The 13353-nt window shown below is 57.9% G+C and overlaps 1 protein-coding gene across 1 annotated transcript in view; it reads right to left on the bottom strand.

The window, feature by feature from the left end:
- Window positions 1-1448: 1448 nt before the first annotated feature.
- Window positions 1449-13353, bottom strand: part of PHF2 (PHD finger protein 2) — a 94560-nt gene continuing 82655 nt past the window's right edge. The window contains exons 15-22 of the mRNA XM_060015029.1: window positions 13162-13340; window positions 12945-13015; window positions 12013-12176; window positions 7509-7783; window positions 5750-5845; window positions 5105-5214; window positions 4111-4501; window positions 1449-3434 (exon numbers count right to left, since the gene is read on the bottom strand). Coding sequence (XP_059871012.1) covers window positions 3346-3434; window positions 4111-4501; window positions 5105-5214; window positions 5750-5845; window positions 7509-7783; window positions 12013-12176; window positions 12945-13015; window positions 13162-13340 — 1375 coding nt within the window. The 3' untranslated portion in view covers window positions 1449-3345. The remainder of the gene's footprint in view (window positions 3435-4110; window positions 4502-5104; window positions 5215-5749; window positions 5846-7508; window positions 7784-12012; window positions 12177-12944; window positions 13016-13161; window positions 13341-13353) is intronic.

Here is a 13353-nt window from a genome sequence, read left to right on the forward strand (position 1 = left end):
AGGGCCTAGGGACAGGGAAGAGGCTCTGGGTACCTTCTGGGAGGTCTTTCCCAAGCCTAGGGCCCCAGGTCCCAGATGGCCCTCTGAAGACCCAGTCCCTACAGCCATGCTGGGATGGGAAGACCCAAGGAGCACCCAGATAGCTCAGCCTCAAGGACTCCAGCTCAGAGGCTGGGCAGCCAGAGCCAGCCCTCGGGAGGGTGGGCTGTACAGAACAGCCCAGGGCTTGGCACGGTCCCCCAGCGGCTGTGGGGTGAGGCGGCGGGGACCCCTGGGAAAGCCACAGGGCAGGATCTGGCTGGATCCGGGCAGGGACAGGACAGCTGCCAGGAAGGGTGAATGCCCAACCATGGGGTTTGCAAAGGCCCCTCTTGTGGGGTCCAGCGGAGCAAATTCAGGTTGTGGAGCTGCCTTGGCTAAACACTGCATACCAGGGCCCAGCAATGTCTGAAATGCCTGGCAGCCGGGGCAGCCCCAGCGTGTGCCTAGGGTCTCCTCTGTGGCAGTCCCCTTTGGCCAGTTGGTCATTCTTTCTCCCTAATCCTCGATCCTCACTGTGCCCTACACTGTTCATCTGTGTATGTGTGTGGGGGGGGAGGGGTCTGCTTTTGTTCATTTGTTGTAACATCAGCTTTTTTGGGGGGGCTGCATTGGGTCTTCGTTGCTGCGTGTGGGCTTTCTCTAGTTGTGGTGAGCGGGGTCTACTCTTCGTTGCGGTTCGTGGGTTTCTCATTGGGTGGTTTCTCTTGTTGTGGAGCACGGGCTCTAGGCGTTCGGGCTTCAGTAGTTGCAGCGCATGGGCTCTAGGGCACGCAGGCTTCAGTAGCTGTGGCATGCAGGCTCAGTAGTTGTGGCTCGTGGGCTCTAGAGCACAGACTCAGTAGTTGTGGCGCACGGGCTTAGTTGCTCCACAGCATGTGGGATCTTCCCGGACCAGGGATCGAAACCATGTCCCCTGCATTGGCAGGTGGATTCTTAACCACTGCGCCATCACGGAAGTCCCTAACACCAGCTTTAGACTGAAATTCTGCACATGTTCTCGGGTGCCTCTCACCGGACTCAACTAAACTGCACACGTGTGAACACTAAGAAGGTACTAGAGGCTCCTGAGGATGCTAGGGGCTGGGGCTGGTACTGTCAGGGTCTCAAAGGCTGCCCACTCTGACCAAGGGTCTCTTCTGCCTACTCCTGCAGGCTGGCTCAGGGTGCTGCAGCTTTGGGGTGCAGGGCAGTACATATGCCCTGTGGGCAATCCAAAGGCTTTCCAAGGGGAAAGCTGGCAGCCAGGGCTGGGCCTGGGTAGGGGGCCTGGCCTGACTGCCCACCCTCACACCCAGCCCACTCACTGGCCCACTCCTCTCCCCAACGTCGAGGATCCCCACCGTCCTCACCACCAGAGTGGATGACAGTGAACAAGGCAGAAATGACACAGACATGGTTCTGTACAAAACCTGAAATATTTTTACTCTTTTAAAACTTTGATCTAAGTTACCTTAGACCTCATGGACTCGATACAAGAGTAATATGAATTGGGAAATAAAACACTTTAATAGCCACAATAAACTTTGTTAGAAATGTACATGTTGCCAAAATAATAATAATAAAATTAAAAAAATAAAAGAGAGAGAGAGAGGAAGAGAGAGAACAGCTTGATGGCCAGGTTAGATTATATAAATGTTCAACAAGGACAGGAAAGGAAACCTTCAAAACGCCGGGTCGGAATAGTCAGGGCCCCATGAGGCTCACCCCTCCCAGCCTCTGGGTCCCGGGGCTGCATCCCCCAAACAGGATGAGCAAGGGTGGCAAGGCCCACACAAAGCTGCCTCTCCTCATGGACAGAACACCCAGGGATGGGCATATAAACAAAGCTCATAAGAAATGTACAAATATAAAAAGCTACAAACATTAATAAATTACAGCATCACAAAACACAGAAACACTTCACAAGGTGCTAGTAAAATAACTGTACCCCCACCCCCTTCATCAACAAGAAGGAAAGAAAGAGCTGGTATTCAAGTTGAAGATTCCTCTTCAAATATGTCTGAAATAGATCTTTTGTGTACTGTTTGCTTCTGTAAAGACAGATATAAGGCTGCAAAGACATCACTTGTTTTTCAGGCAATACCTTAGTTCCTAAAAGAAAAAATAATAATAATAACCATAATAATACAAAGAAAGAAGGAAAAGGAAAAGCATCGGAAACCCAACTGTTCATCATACTCGGCAAAAAACTCGTATAAATGTTAATGAAGGACTCTATAGAAAGAAATTCCTAAAGATACTTTTACTCTTATAAAAAAGAAGTTATTTAAAAAGCTATTTACACGCTACATTCTATGAAAAATATGCTTCAGGAAATACATCTAAAATTAAAATACAGGATTGCCTGAGAAACAAATCCAGCCCCTCCGTGTCGATGGGCAGACACGTGGTCCAGGAGCCACCCATGCACTCGACACCAAACGTTAACAGGTGACAAGACAGAAGTGCCTGGCCCCCAAGTCCTCGGGCCACCCGGCCACCATCTGCCCCACCAGGCATATGGCGGGGTGCCTTGGCTGGGAAGTGCTTCTCGGAGTATAGATGGTCAGGCTGGACGGGGACCACCCATGTGGCTTAGCCTGGGCCCCCTGGGCCCCACACTGTGTCTGGGCCTGAACCCTTCCCTGGGGACCCCATGAGGGCTTCCCCCCCAACACTGACACACTGACCCTGCTGATGGCCCCAGCCAGCCCTGAGAAATGCCCCAGGCATTCAGGGTGCAACACCCACCATCCGGCCCACCACCCACCAGCCGGGGAGCACAGAGGCTCCTCTCCTGGCTGGGGCCCAACAGTCTCTGGACTTGTCTGAGAATCACTTGGGAAGAGAAGGGGGGCACATACACACCCCGATCTCTCCTCCTCTTCCTCTCTAGTGTTCTTTGCCTTTTTTAAAGCCTCTGGAGGCTACCAGCCTGTGGCCAGCTCAGACTCTGGGCCTGGTGAGCATTGGCTCACTCCTCCTTCCTTGAAGGACTCATGCTCCCAGCAGAGCTGCAAAGGCCCTGCAATCACACCCATGCTCGGGGATGCCTGGAGGCTGTCCTGAAACTGGAATGGTCCTCAAACTGGCAGGGCCACGTTTCGGGAACTGGTCACTCTAAGCAACTTGAGAAAGGACGTCTGTCCGTGTTGGCGAGCTCCGCCCGCTGAAGCAACAGATGCTCATGTGAGGGGGATGGTTGCCGGGAAGAGGCCAGGCCCTCCCTGGGGTGAGGCAGCAAGGCCACCCTCCTGGGGGCTGATGTTTTAGCAGGGCTCCAAGGGTCCTGAGCGGAGCAGAAGGATCCTGGCTTTCCAAACTTTAAAGGAGCAGTTTTCCATTCCGATGAATTTTCAAAATTTTCCCAAGCCTCTGTTTGGCAGTGGCCATGCCCTTTTTTGTACGCTTTCCTGGGGGAGGCAGAGACACAAAAAGGACAGATGAGTGACAGGAGCAGCATGTGGGATGGAGGTCTGTAACCCTCCTGAGCCCCCACCCTGTCTGTAAAATGGGCCTGCAATTCCCAGGTCCAGGGAGTTCTGCATCCCTCCAAAACCACCAATTGTCAACAAAGCGCCCCACTCAGAGGCTATGTCGACAAGGGGTTGGGCCGTGGTGAGTAGGGTAGGGACAGGCCAGGGATGGCATTAGGGCCACCTAGAGCCACACTCCCCATGTCCATGGCCGGCTGGGCCTCACGCCCATGGTGCAAGGGGTCTGGGGGGTGACAGTGGGGAATGCCACGAGACCCGGCCAGCCGTCCCACCCCTAATTCACACAGAGGAGCCTGGGTCACCTTAGGCTCCTCCCAGTGAATCCTCGGCAAACCACCAACCACACTCTCAGTTCAAGCCAGGCCCCAAAGCCGAGGCCCTGGGAGTCTGAAGGGCCAGACCTAACTCCAAGGTAACCAGAACCCCCCTGGTGAGTAACCAGAGCTCTTGGTCTTGAAAGGGACCATTTGTTTCACATACTGACTGAGTGCCTGGCCATACACACACATGGCTGCAGGGACAAAGGAGACCTGTGGTCATCCACAGGGACAGTCTGCAAGTCTAGGTGACTCAGGGTCGGCGGGCAAGGTACCTTTGGCAGCGGTGTTGTTGGGGGATGACGAGGAGGGCCTCCTCGTGGTGAGGAAGACCCCAGGGGCCATGGGCTGAGAGGCACGGCCGGCTTGGGCCCCAGCAAAGGCGCCGGCTGCCGTGTACTCGTGGTCAACCAGGCTGCTGCTGTGGGACTCTGGTGGGGGCTCAGGTGAGCTGCCCTCCTGTGAGGCCTGGCTGCTGGCCGTGCTGGTGGAGGCCGGGGTGGTGGAGGCCGGGGTGGTGGAGGCCGAGGTGGTAGAGGCCGAGGTGGTGGAGGCCGAGGTGGTGGAGGCCGAGGTGGTGCCGGCAGAGGCAGAGGCGGAAGGGGAGGTGGTGTTGGGAGCCAGCTTCCTTTTGGTGTTCTTTTTCTTTTTGCTTTTCTGCTCCTCCTTTGAACAAAACATGCAGGTGTGTCACCCCACAGGGCTGGCCAGGCTTCGGACACTGGGAAGCAGCCTGCAGCCTGGGAGCAGCCTGGTCTGCTGTGCACAAGGCTTCTCCCATGGAGCTGAGCGAGCCAGCACTGCAGGAGCAGAAAGGGCTGGATCACGCCCGAGCCCCACCTCCAGCCACCACGAGCTCTGCAGAGCAGTACTGGGGCCTGTGGAGAGACCACCAGGCCCCCCTCTGTGAGGTGGGCCGTCCCGGACACAGGGACGTGCGGGATGTGGCACCAGCACTCGGCTGTAGTGGACAGACTCAATCTGAGTTTACCTATTGGTGGACACGTAGTATGGGCCCCCGCCCCCGTCACCCTAACCCCCTCCATTCCCCACCACCCCACTCCGAGCTGCCATGAGACTCCTGCCACCAGTTCCCAGCTTCTCTGCTTCCCACTAGCAGGGACTTGGGAGCCTAGAGGAACCGGGGTCGGCAATACTCAAATGTCCCCAAGGCTGTGACAGCCCCAGACTGGGTGGTCTCCGTACATGAGGGTGGGGGGAGCAGAGGCATCTGGGGAGCCTGAGCCCAGGAGGGGGCCCCCTCCTCACCTGCTGGGACAGTTTGGCTGCAGCAGCTGCCAGCCCGGTCTCAATGGAGGCCACTCTGGTCCCCTCGCGCACAGGCCTGTCCTGCCTTGGCACCGACGGGCCGACCCTCGCTGCGGGAGAGAAGGTCAGCCTGCCTCGAGCAGCCACCCACTGCCTGTGCGCCCTCCTGGGATCCCCCGGCCCTGCCCCAGTTTGTCCCCAAATCCCAGGGACAAGTCACAACTCGGGGAGTGTCAGCGTGGGCCCCAACCTGGTGTGGGGCTGGTTTCCCTACACCAGCAAGACAGGAGAGGTCAGGAGGGAAGTCACGTGCTAGGTGAGCCAGACCCCACCCCGCTGGCTGCCATGATGGGGGGCCAGGTGCAATCGTGACCCTCCCAGGGCTGTTCATTGAGGAGAAACTAGGCAGAGGGTCACCTCAAGACAGGGACACCGCACTGCCCTACTGACAGGAGCTGGGATGCCTTTGGGTGAGTTTGCAAAAGCACCTGGGCTGAGGTCCCGGGAGAAAGAAATGGAACCCCAGTCAGGCTCCCGCAGGCAAGTGACACCCCGTCTGAGCCCCCGCACAGAGCTAGTGGGTGTGGAACACGGCTGCTGGCCTTCGTGTGTGGATGGCGCTCCCCTTCCAGCCCCCAGCACTACCTGTCGGGCTGTAGGGAGCATCATCTGAGCCTTTCCTCTTCTTGGAACGGGACTTGAAAACAGGACTGTCCTCATCCGACTCCAGGGAGGGGTAAACTAGAGCGGCAAAGGGGAGAAGGGCTGGGCTGCTGGTGTGGCCACAGGAGGGTGGCTGCTGCAGGCTACTGGCAGAGCTTATGACCGGCATCCCCCAGGCTGTCCCCAGGCTGCAGAGCACCAGCCCTCCTGGTGTGGCTGCCACACGCATAGGCACAGGTGGCCTCTGAAATTGTCAAGCCCAGGCCCCCTTGAGGTCCAGAGAGGGCCAGACAAGGGGCTCCATCCAGCCCCCATGACCAGCTGTTCCTACCCCAGCCTGGCCACCGCACCCACTTGAATGCCCAATTCTCAAAACGTCTCCTCTGCTGCTATCAGAGAAGAAAACACCTGATGTCCACGGAACTGAGTGGCTCTGAAGGAGCCCAGGCTAACCTCAGCAAGTCTCTGGAGGAGGGAGACCCACACGGCAGCCCTGGGTGACTCACTGGGTACCTCCTCCCATTACAGGTTCAACCTCCAAGGCTTGTGACACCCGAATCCAAAAAATGGTGCCCAGAAAATGGAGTTCACTCCGCTGTTGATCTGTCAGACCACAGCAGGCCCCTCAGTGAGGCCTGAAAGTGCCCACCAGATAGGGCAGGTCCAGCCTCACCACGGGAGGGCTCTCCAGGGACAGGGTCTCCAGGACAAATACACTGCCCTCAGACCATCAGGACTGAACTGAAAACAGGCCCTGCACCATGGGGGCCAGCACGGCCCTGACCCTGAGGAGCACAGCGCACCCTGCGGGGGCTGGGACATCTATGGGCAATGGGCTGAGGCATGGAGGCAGGTCTTCACTCCAAGTCCCCTCCCAGGCGGCCAACAGCAGCTCCTTCAGAGCCCGTTGGAACCCAAAGCGCCAGGCCTGGAAGGAAGGGCTGTAGTGGGAGGCGAGGGGCCATGCCCCTGGGCAGAGGCCACAGCTATGGCCCAGCCACCAACTCACTGCCCACCTCAGACTCAGGGCCACAAAGCCACTCTGGACCTCAGTTTCTCTGTCTACACAGACATAGGATGGACACGGTCTCAACGTGTCTGAAATGGTATAGCCACGTGGAGAACAGTCGGGCAGGTTCTCAGAAGGTGAAACAGGCAGCGACCCAGGTATACACCACAGGAGCACCATAGACACAGGCCATACAAAACTCCCTGCACACCCACATTCACAGCAGCACTGTTCACAGCTGCCAAAAGGTGGAAGCCATCCAAGGGCCTGTGGATGGATAAAGGGATAAACAAATGTGGTGTGTCCACGTGGTGGAATAGTATTCAGCCATCAAAAGGAACAAAGAGCTGACATGTGCTACATCGTGGATGAAGCCTGAAGAGTATGCTAATGAAAGAAGACAGGCACCAAAGACCAAGCACTGTGCGATTCTGTTCACGTGACAGACCCTGATTAGGAATATCTGCGAAGCAGCATAAATCAGTGGCTGCCAGGGGCCAGAGAAGACGTACTGACTCTTAACAGGTACAGCGCAGGGTTTCGTTTCTGGATGATGAAACGTTCTCAAATTGGGTGTGATGATGGTGGCATGCGCATCCCTCCAAATACACTAAGCACCACTGAGTTACACGCTTTTAAAGGGTGGCTTTTAAGGTCTGTGAATCATATCCATAAGAGGGCCCGGCTCCCAACCCCCAGGTCTAGCGCCCCTCCCCGCACAGCGGCGCTCACCGTAGTCCGAGTCCTTGAAGCAGGCGTCCAGGTGGTCCTGCTCCTCCTCGTAATCATCCAGGTCCACACTGTTCTTGGCCGCCCTCTTCAGCAGCCTCTTGCCTGCGCTCTTACTGCCAGCCCCGTTCTTCCGGGTGCCATGGGCCGCCAGCGAGCTGCCCTTGGCCTGGCCAGCACCCCATGTGGTCTGCAGGCAGGAGTCGGAGGCCTGCAGGTTGGCCATGGACAGCATTCCCTGAATGGCTTCCTGTGTGCTGGGGGAGGCGGGGGGCTGGCTGGAGGCACAGAGAGACAGGCACTCAGCCCATGGCCCACACATCCTCCCACTCAGCAGCCAGCAGAGGGTGTGGGGTGGAGGATAGTGGTAGCTGATAACTCCCCCGTGGAAAGAGCCAGCTATCCCCGTGCCCTACCCTCCGTTCCCACCCCCCAACACCAAAGGAGGGCTGGAGGCCTTGTGACAGAGAGGGGCATAAAGAGAGAAGAGAGGGAGGGGATGAAGAGGGGCAGAGGGATAGAAGGTGGTAGACAAAGGTGCCATTACTCCTGATCTCTCCGACCAAAAGGTCAACAAGCAGATTCCCCCAGGGACCCAGGCCACGCTCCTCCCTCCCCCTTGCACTCCAGCTGGTTTTGTGCACGCCTCCACCCACCGTGGACTCCTGCGCTCAGCCCCAGCCCCAAGCGCTCCCTCCCCCATGTCTTCAAGGGCATCCTCCCATCTGGTACCTGAGATGGGGCAGCACAGCCCTCTCCCTCCCATGGCACTCGATCTCCCCAGGTGACTCACACCATCTTTTCATGACTGCACCTGCACCAGCACCCAGACTCTCACCCTTGCCCATCACCCCAGGCTTTTGTCCACCTGGGTCAGGATGGCCCACCCCGGCCTCTGGGGAGCCTGGCCATACCTCTCATTGCTCCCTGGGACCCTAGGAAGCAGGACCTGGAGTGGGGCACTGCTTAGCCCTCCTCCCTGGTCGCAGACCCAGGAGGCCCAGGAGCCCCAGCAGCGGGCCCGCCCTGTGTGTCTGACATCCAGGCCCCCTCCTGCCTGCCCCATGTGCCCCCAGGGGATGGACCCACCTGCAGGGCTGCCAGACCCAGAAGCAGCCCCCAAAAGTGCCAGTCCACATGGGCCCCTGGTGGTTCTGCATGGTCCCTGCTCCCTCCTCCACTTCCGAGAAGTATTGGAAGCATGTTTAGTAAGACATTAGAACAAGAAGGAGTCCCTGCTCAGAAATAAGGTTCCCAAGATTGAGGCTGGAGGGTGCAGGGAGATGGAGCTGGCCCCAGGAAGCACAGACACAGAGGGTGGTCCCCTGTGGGCCTGGGGGCCCACCGAGGCAAGTTTGGACAAAAGCCATCCTGTGAGGGGTACTGCTGGGCTCCAGGCCAAGGACTCTGCCCCAAGCCAGGAGGAGGCGACGGGCAGGCGCCTCTCTGGGCAGCGCTGCACGAATACCACTTCCCCAAGCCCTGCCCGAGACACACTGGACCACAGCGTTTTGGGGTTTTGCTGGAAGCAAATGGATTACGGCTCCAAAGGCACAAACAATGGGAAAAATCAAGTATGGTCAGACCGCCGTGGAGAGTCAGGAGCCTTCCAGCAGACTCTCCACCTGCCCCAGCATACCCCCGACCCCCACTGTCCCACGCCATGACGGCAAAGGGCTACCCAGACCCAGCCAAGAGCACACGGCATTTGGTAGCGGTAATATCATTGCTGTACCATCATCGCTGATGCTTTCTGAGCCCAGACAGGTCCCCGACCCAGCACTAGAGCCAGCAAGAGCTGATAGCTGGCCCCCTATCCTCTGCCAGGCTCTCCAGTGCTCTACGAATGAGGCCCTTCCAGGCTCACCCTGAAGGTCTCAGGCACCCTCACCCAGCCTCATGGCCCAGACAAACACCTGGCTTCCTGCAGGGATGGGAGGGTGGGGGCCGGGACACTCACCATGAGGGGCCTCCGGGAGCCAACATGGAAGCCAGCCGCCTGCCTGTGCCATCTGGACCTCATGGTCCCAGCCCAGCTCGGCTGCAACCTGAGAGGGAGGGGCCTTGGAGCCCAGGGCTGCAGGCTGTCCACGTGGGCCGGCGAATCAAGGAGCAAAGTCTAACTAGTGCGCATGGAAAATAATACCTTAATCCTCCAATTATCATACCAAAATCCTCTCTTTCCCTCACCCCCAGGCAGTAAACACTAAGGAAACCATCCACAAGAAATTAACATATTTTCCTCCATTTTCTTCAGCTGCCTTTTTCCAAACAGCAAATACTTAAAACAGAGCAAATGGACCATCAAACACTGACCTACACTCCAAATGGGAGACCTGGGAAAGGAACTGCCTGTGGCAGCCGAGGAGACCCAGCCCCAGCAGGCACACATGCACGTGTGCAGGCGTGTGTGAGCACACACGTGTGTGCCTACGGAGCAGTTCACAGCGCATCCTCAAACTGGCTGCCCTCCTCCCGGCAGGCTGTGTCCAGGTTCAGTCAGGAGCCCAAGCTCCTGTGTCCCAGCTCCATGCAGAGTTCTGGCACCAGCCCCATCTGCCCTCATCCCAGGGGTGCCTCTCCCTGGGACTCATGGGGGACCCAGGGCGTGTAGGGCACTTCTCCAGGGTCTGAGCATCAACCGGTCACTGAGGTCCCAGCTAGCCATAGCCTTCCCAGAAGAAAGGCACCTCCAAAGAGGTGAGGGGCCAGCCCGGGCACCAGCACCTTCCAGGAAAAGGGGGTTCACAGCCAGGCTTCTCCTCCTGGCAAAGGGCCTCAGGTCAGGGTCCCTCCCACCACTGCAAAGGCCACAGGGCATCTCTGCAGTGAGGGGCTTAGGTTTGCTCATCTACAAAAACCACTTAATGCTGAACAGGAAATCTGCACCCCACAGCTCTGTAGAAGCCTCCAGCTATACGCTCCACTCCCATGAGAGGAGGCGCCTATGGCTGTCTGTGAGCATAACACTGCACAAATAATGGTAATTTATGAAAGAAAATACAACCATTTGATTTAGCAAGAACGCTTTTCAATCAAGCCCTAATCCGCCTCCCGGAGTCCCACTGTCTAAGACGGGGCTGACGTGCTGCCTCCACGGGCTCATGTAGCCCCTGGACCTCGATTCTGGAAGCACAGACTGAGAGGCAGAGGGGGATGGGTGGAGCGCAGATCTGGAGGACCAAGCGAACCCCGAGCAGGTCACATGAGCCCTGACTTCCTCAAGCCAAGTCCCTCCTGGCTGGATGTCACCGCCCAGCATGGTTAACATTCCAAGACCCCCACGCTTGGGTTCCATTATCAGCAGATGGAGATTCTGGCCCTGCCTCTGCCGCTTCCTGGCGGTGCGGCCTTGAGCAAGTCACCTAAGCTCTCTGAGCCTCAGTTTCCCCATCAGTGCAGCAGGACTCTCCTGCTGGCTCGAGGACTAGGAGGGGAGCCACCCCCCACCATGGTGGCTGAGGTCCCCAGAATGGGGAGGCTACAGGGGGCGTGGGCCCTGATCCCTTGGTTGTCTGTCTGTGGTACATGTGAAAAAAAAAAAAAATGGCCATGATGCATAAAAACAAAAGTTAATTGGGATCAAAAGAGAATTTAACTGGGACCACCATGAGAAAAACAAGCCCAGTGGCCTTCCACCAATGCAAAACCCAAAGAGGATGAATCCATTTCTCTCAAAGCAAAGGACTGCAATTGGGCAGGCCTAGGTAGAGAAGACCGCCTGAGCTGAGCAGACACGTGTCCTGGCCTGCCCGACCGCCCAGAATCGCAGGGCCTCCGGGAAAGAACAGCATATACATCAGCAGCCAGTGGGCTCCTGAGGCTGCACATCTGGAGGCACACAGGTCTTGAGGACAGCGTGGCTTGGTTCCCACACCCCCCCCCCAGCTGGTGTGGGAATCTGGGACCCCTGGCCGACCCAGCCCCTCCTCAGGGAGTGGGCTCTCACGTCCCCGAGCTCTGAAGCCATCATCTCCCTTGCCGCAGATAAGGGCTCTGCAGGGACGCCAGCTTGGGGTCCCAGAGAGGCCCATTAAATGCCCTTGACCCCGACACTGGGCACACACTGTGGAATTTTTCTTGTTATTTTTATGGCATTCGGGAAGTGATGAGACACAGACAGCTTGGCGTCCTGGCCTGGAACAACCCTGACACCCTCCAGGTGCCCAGCCTGGCCCTGCTTCCCCACAGGCACCTAAAGGTATGGTGGCCCCACAGACTCCTCCCTCCATGGCCCCAACGCGGAACTACTTCTCACCTGACTCCCCATCTAGGCTCTAGAATCATCCGTCCTCAGAGCTCTGTGCCTTCGGTCAGGAGCTCTGCAACACACAGGACCTGCACAGCCAGCCCCCTCTCACCTCTCTGGCCACCTGGCACCATCTCTGCCAGGCAGGGGTCCTGCTCTGGCCGCCTGGCCTCTGGGACGTGGGCTGACGGAGCCCTGCTTGGCCCACCTCTGTGGAAGCAGCCACTTCCCCAAGTTCCCCGTGGGCACCGGGCCTACCTGTTGGGGTTGTACTCGAGCGCACCGACCTCCTCGCTGGCCTGCAGCAGGTCCAAGATGCCCGCAGCCGAACCCCCGCCATCCTTCTTCACTTTGGCATTGCGGGCGGGCTTAGTGTCCGTGTCTATGTGCAGCGAACCCTCGTCAGAGGAGTCATCACTCTGCTGTGGGGACAGAGTAGCTGGTCGGAAAAGGACTTGGGGGTAGGGGTAGGGACTACTGTTTCCCTTCAGTGAGAAAAAGAGGTTTTTAAAGAGCCTGTCCTTGTAATGAGCACCATGGGGCTGGCTGACCAGACACACAGAGCAGGGCACAGGTGCCAGAGCTCTGCGCTGGGATCTTGGAGCCCCGCCTGCACCATTTCCCCAGGTGAACCTTGGTTCACAGGACCTTACATGAGACCCCAATATTGAACATAGATACAAGAGGAGTCGGCGTGGTTGGACTGGGAACAGGCAGTGTGCCTGCACCCGAGGGACACCGGTTAATAGCCCCTGGCAAGTGGCTCTGCAGGGACACCTTGGGCTCTGCAGGCAGGGTATGACCCCAACAGGGAACCTGGCTTTCTTGGAGACGGCCACCACATCCTGGGTTGGACATGCATGGCCTTGGAGGACATCTAACTTAACCCCCACACGTTTAGTGCAAGACCCAACCCCCAGCAGGTCTGGCCTGCTACTCCCTGTACCCCAGTCCTCCGGCATCAAGGAGATGCACTATCTTCACAGTGGATCTGACTACGGAGGGCGGCTCCCAAGGCCCCACCACTCACAGAGACCTGCAGACCTTCCACAAGTCCCACATCTGCTTCCCTTTGTGCAGGGTCCCGGGGCTCAGAGCTCCACATCTGGAGCCCAGCCAGCCTCCCCAGGAGAACGTCCCCCTCTGCTCTCCACGCAGAAAGCTCAGTCACCCAGAAGGCGCTCGCTTACCTTGTAGAGAGCCGAGTCCAGCTTTGGCTTCGTAATGGGCGTGGGCAGCGGCTCCTTCTTGTCCAGTAGGACTGAAAGCAGAGCATATGGGAGTCAGCAGCAGTTTTGGAGGAGCAGAGGGGGACCCTGGTCCAGCCACACCCGATGCCCACTCCACATGCCTGAGATGGCCTATACGGGGCTGGGCCTGCCCCCTCCCCATGTCCCCCCAACTCACAGGACAAGTCCCTCTTCGGAGCATTTTTCTTCCTCCTAATAGGAAATTCGTCAATCTTGAGCTCCCCGTCATCCGACACGTACTCATACTCATCCCGCACTGGCTGGGGCTTGTCCTCCTTGAAGTTCTGCAAGGCTCCAAACACCCCTGGGCCTGGCTGTGGCTTGAGGGCCTTGGAGCTGGGGCGGCAGA

The sequence above is a fragment of the Delphinus delphis genome, chromosome 6 (genome assembly GCF_949987515.2).
Source record: "Delphinus delphis chromosome 6, mDelDel1.2, whole genome shotgun sequence".
In the NCBI taxonomy this organism is placed as follows: domain Eukaryota; kingdom Metazoa; phylum Chordata; class Mammalia; order Artiodactyla; family Delphinidae; genus Delphinus; species Delphinus delphis.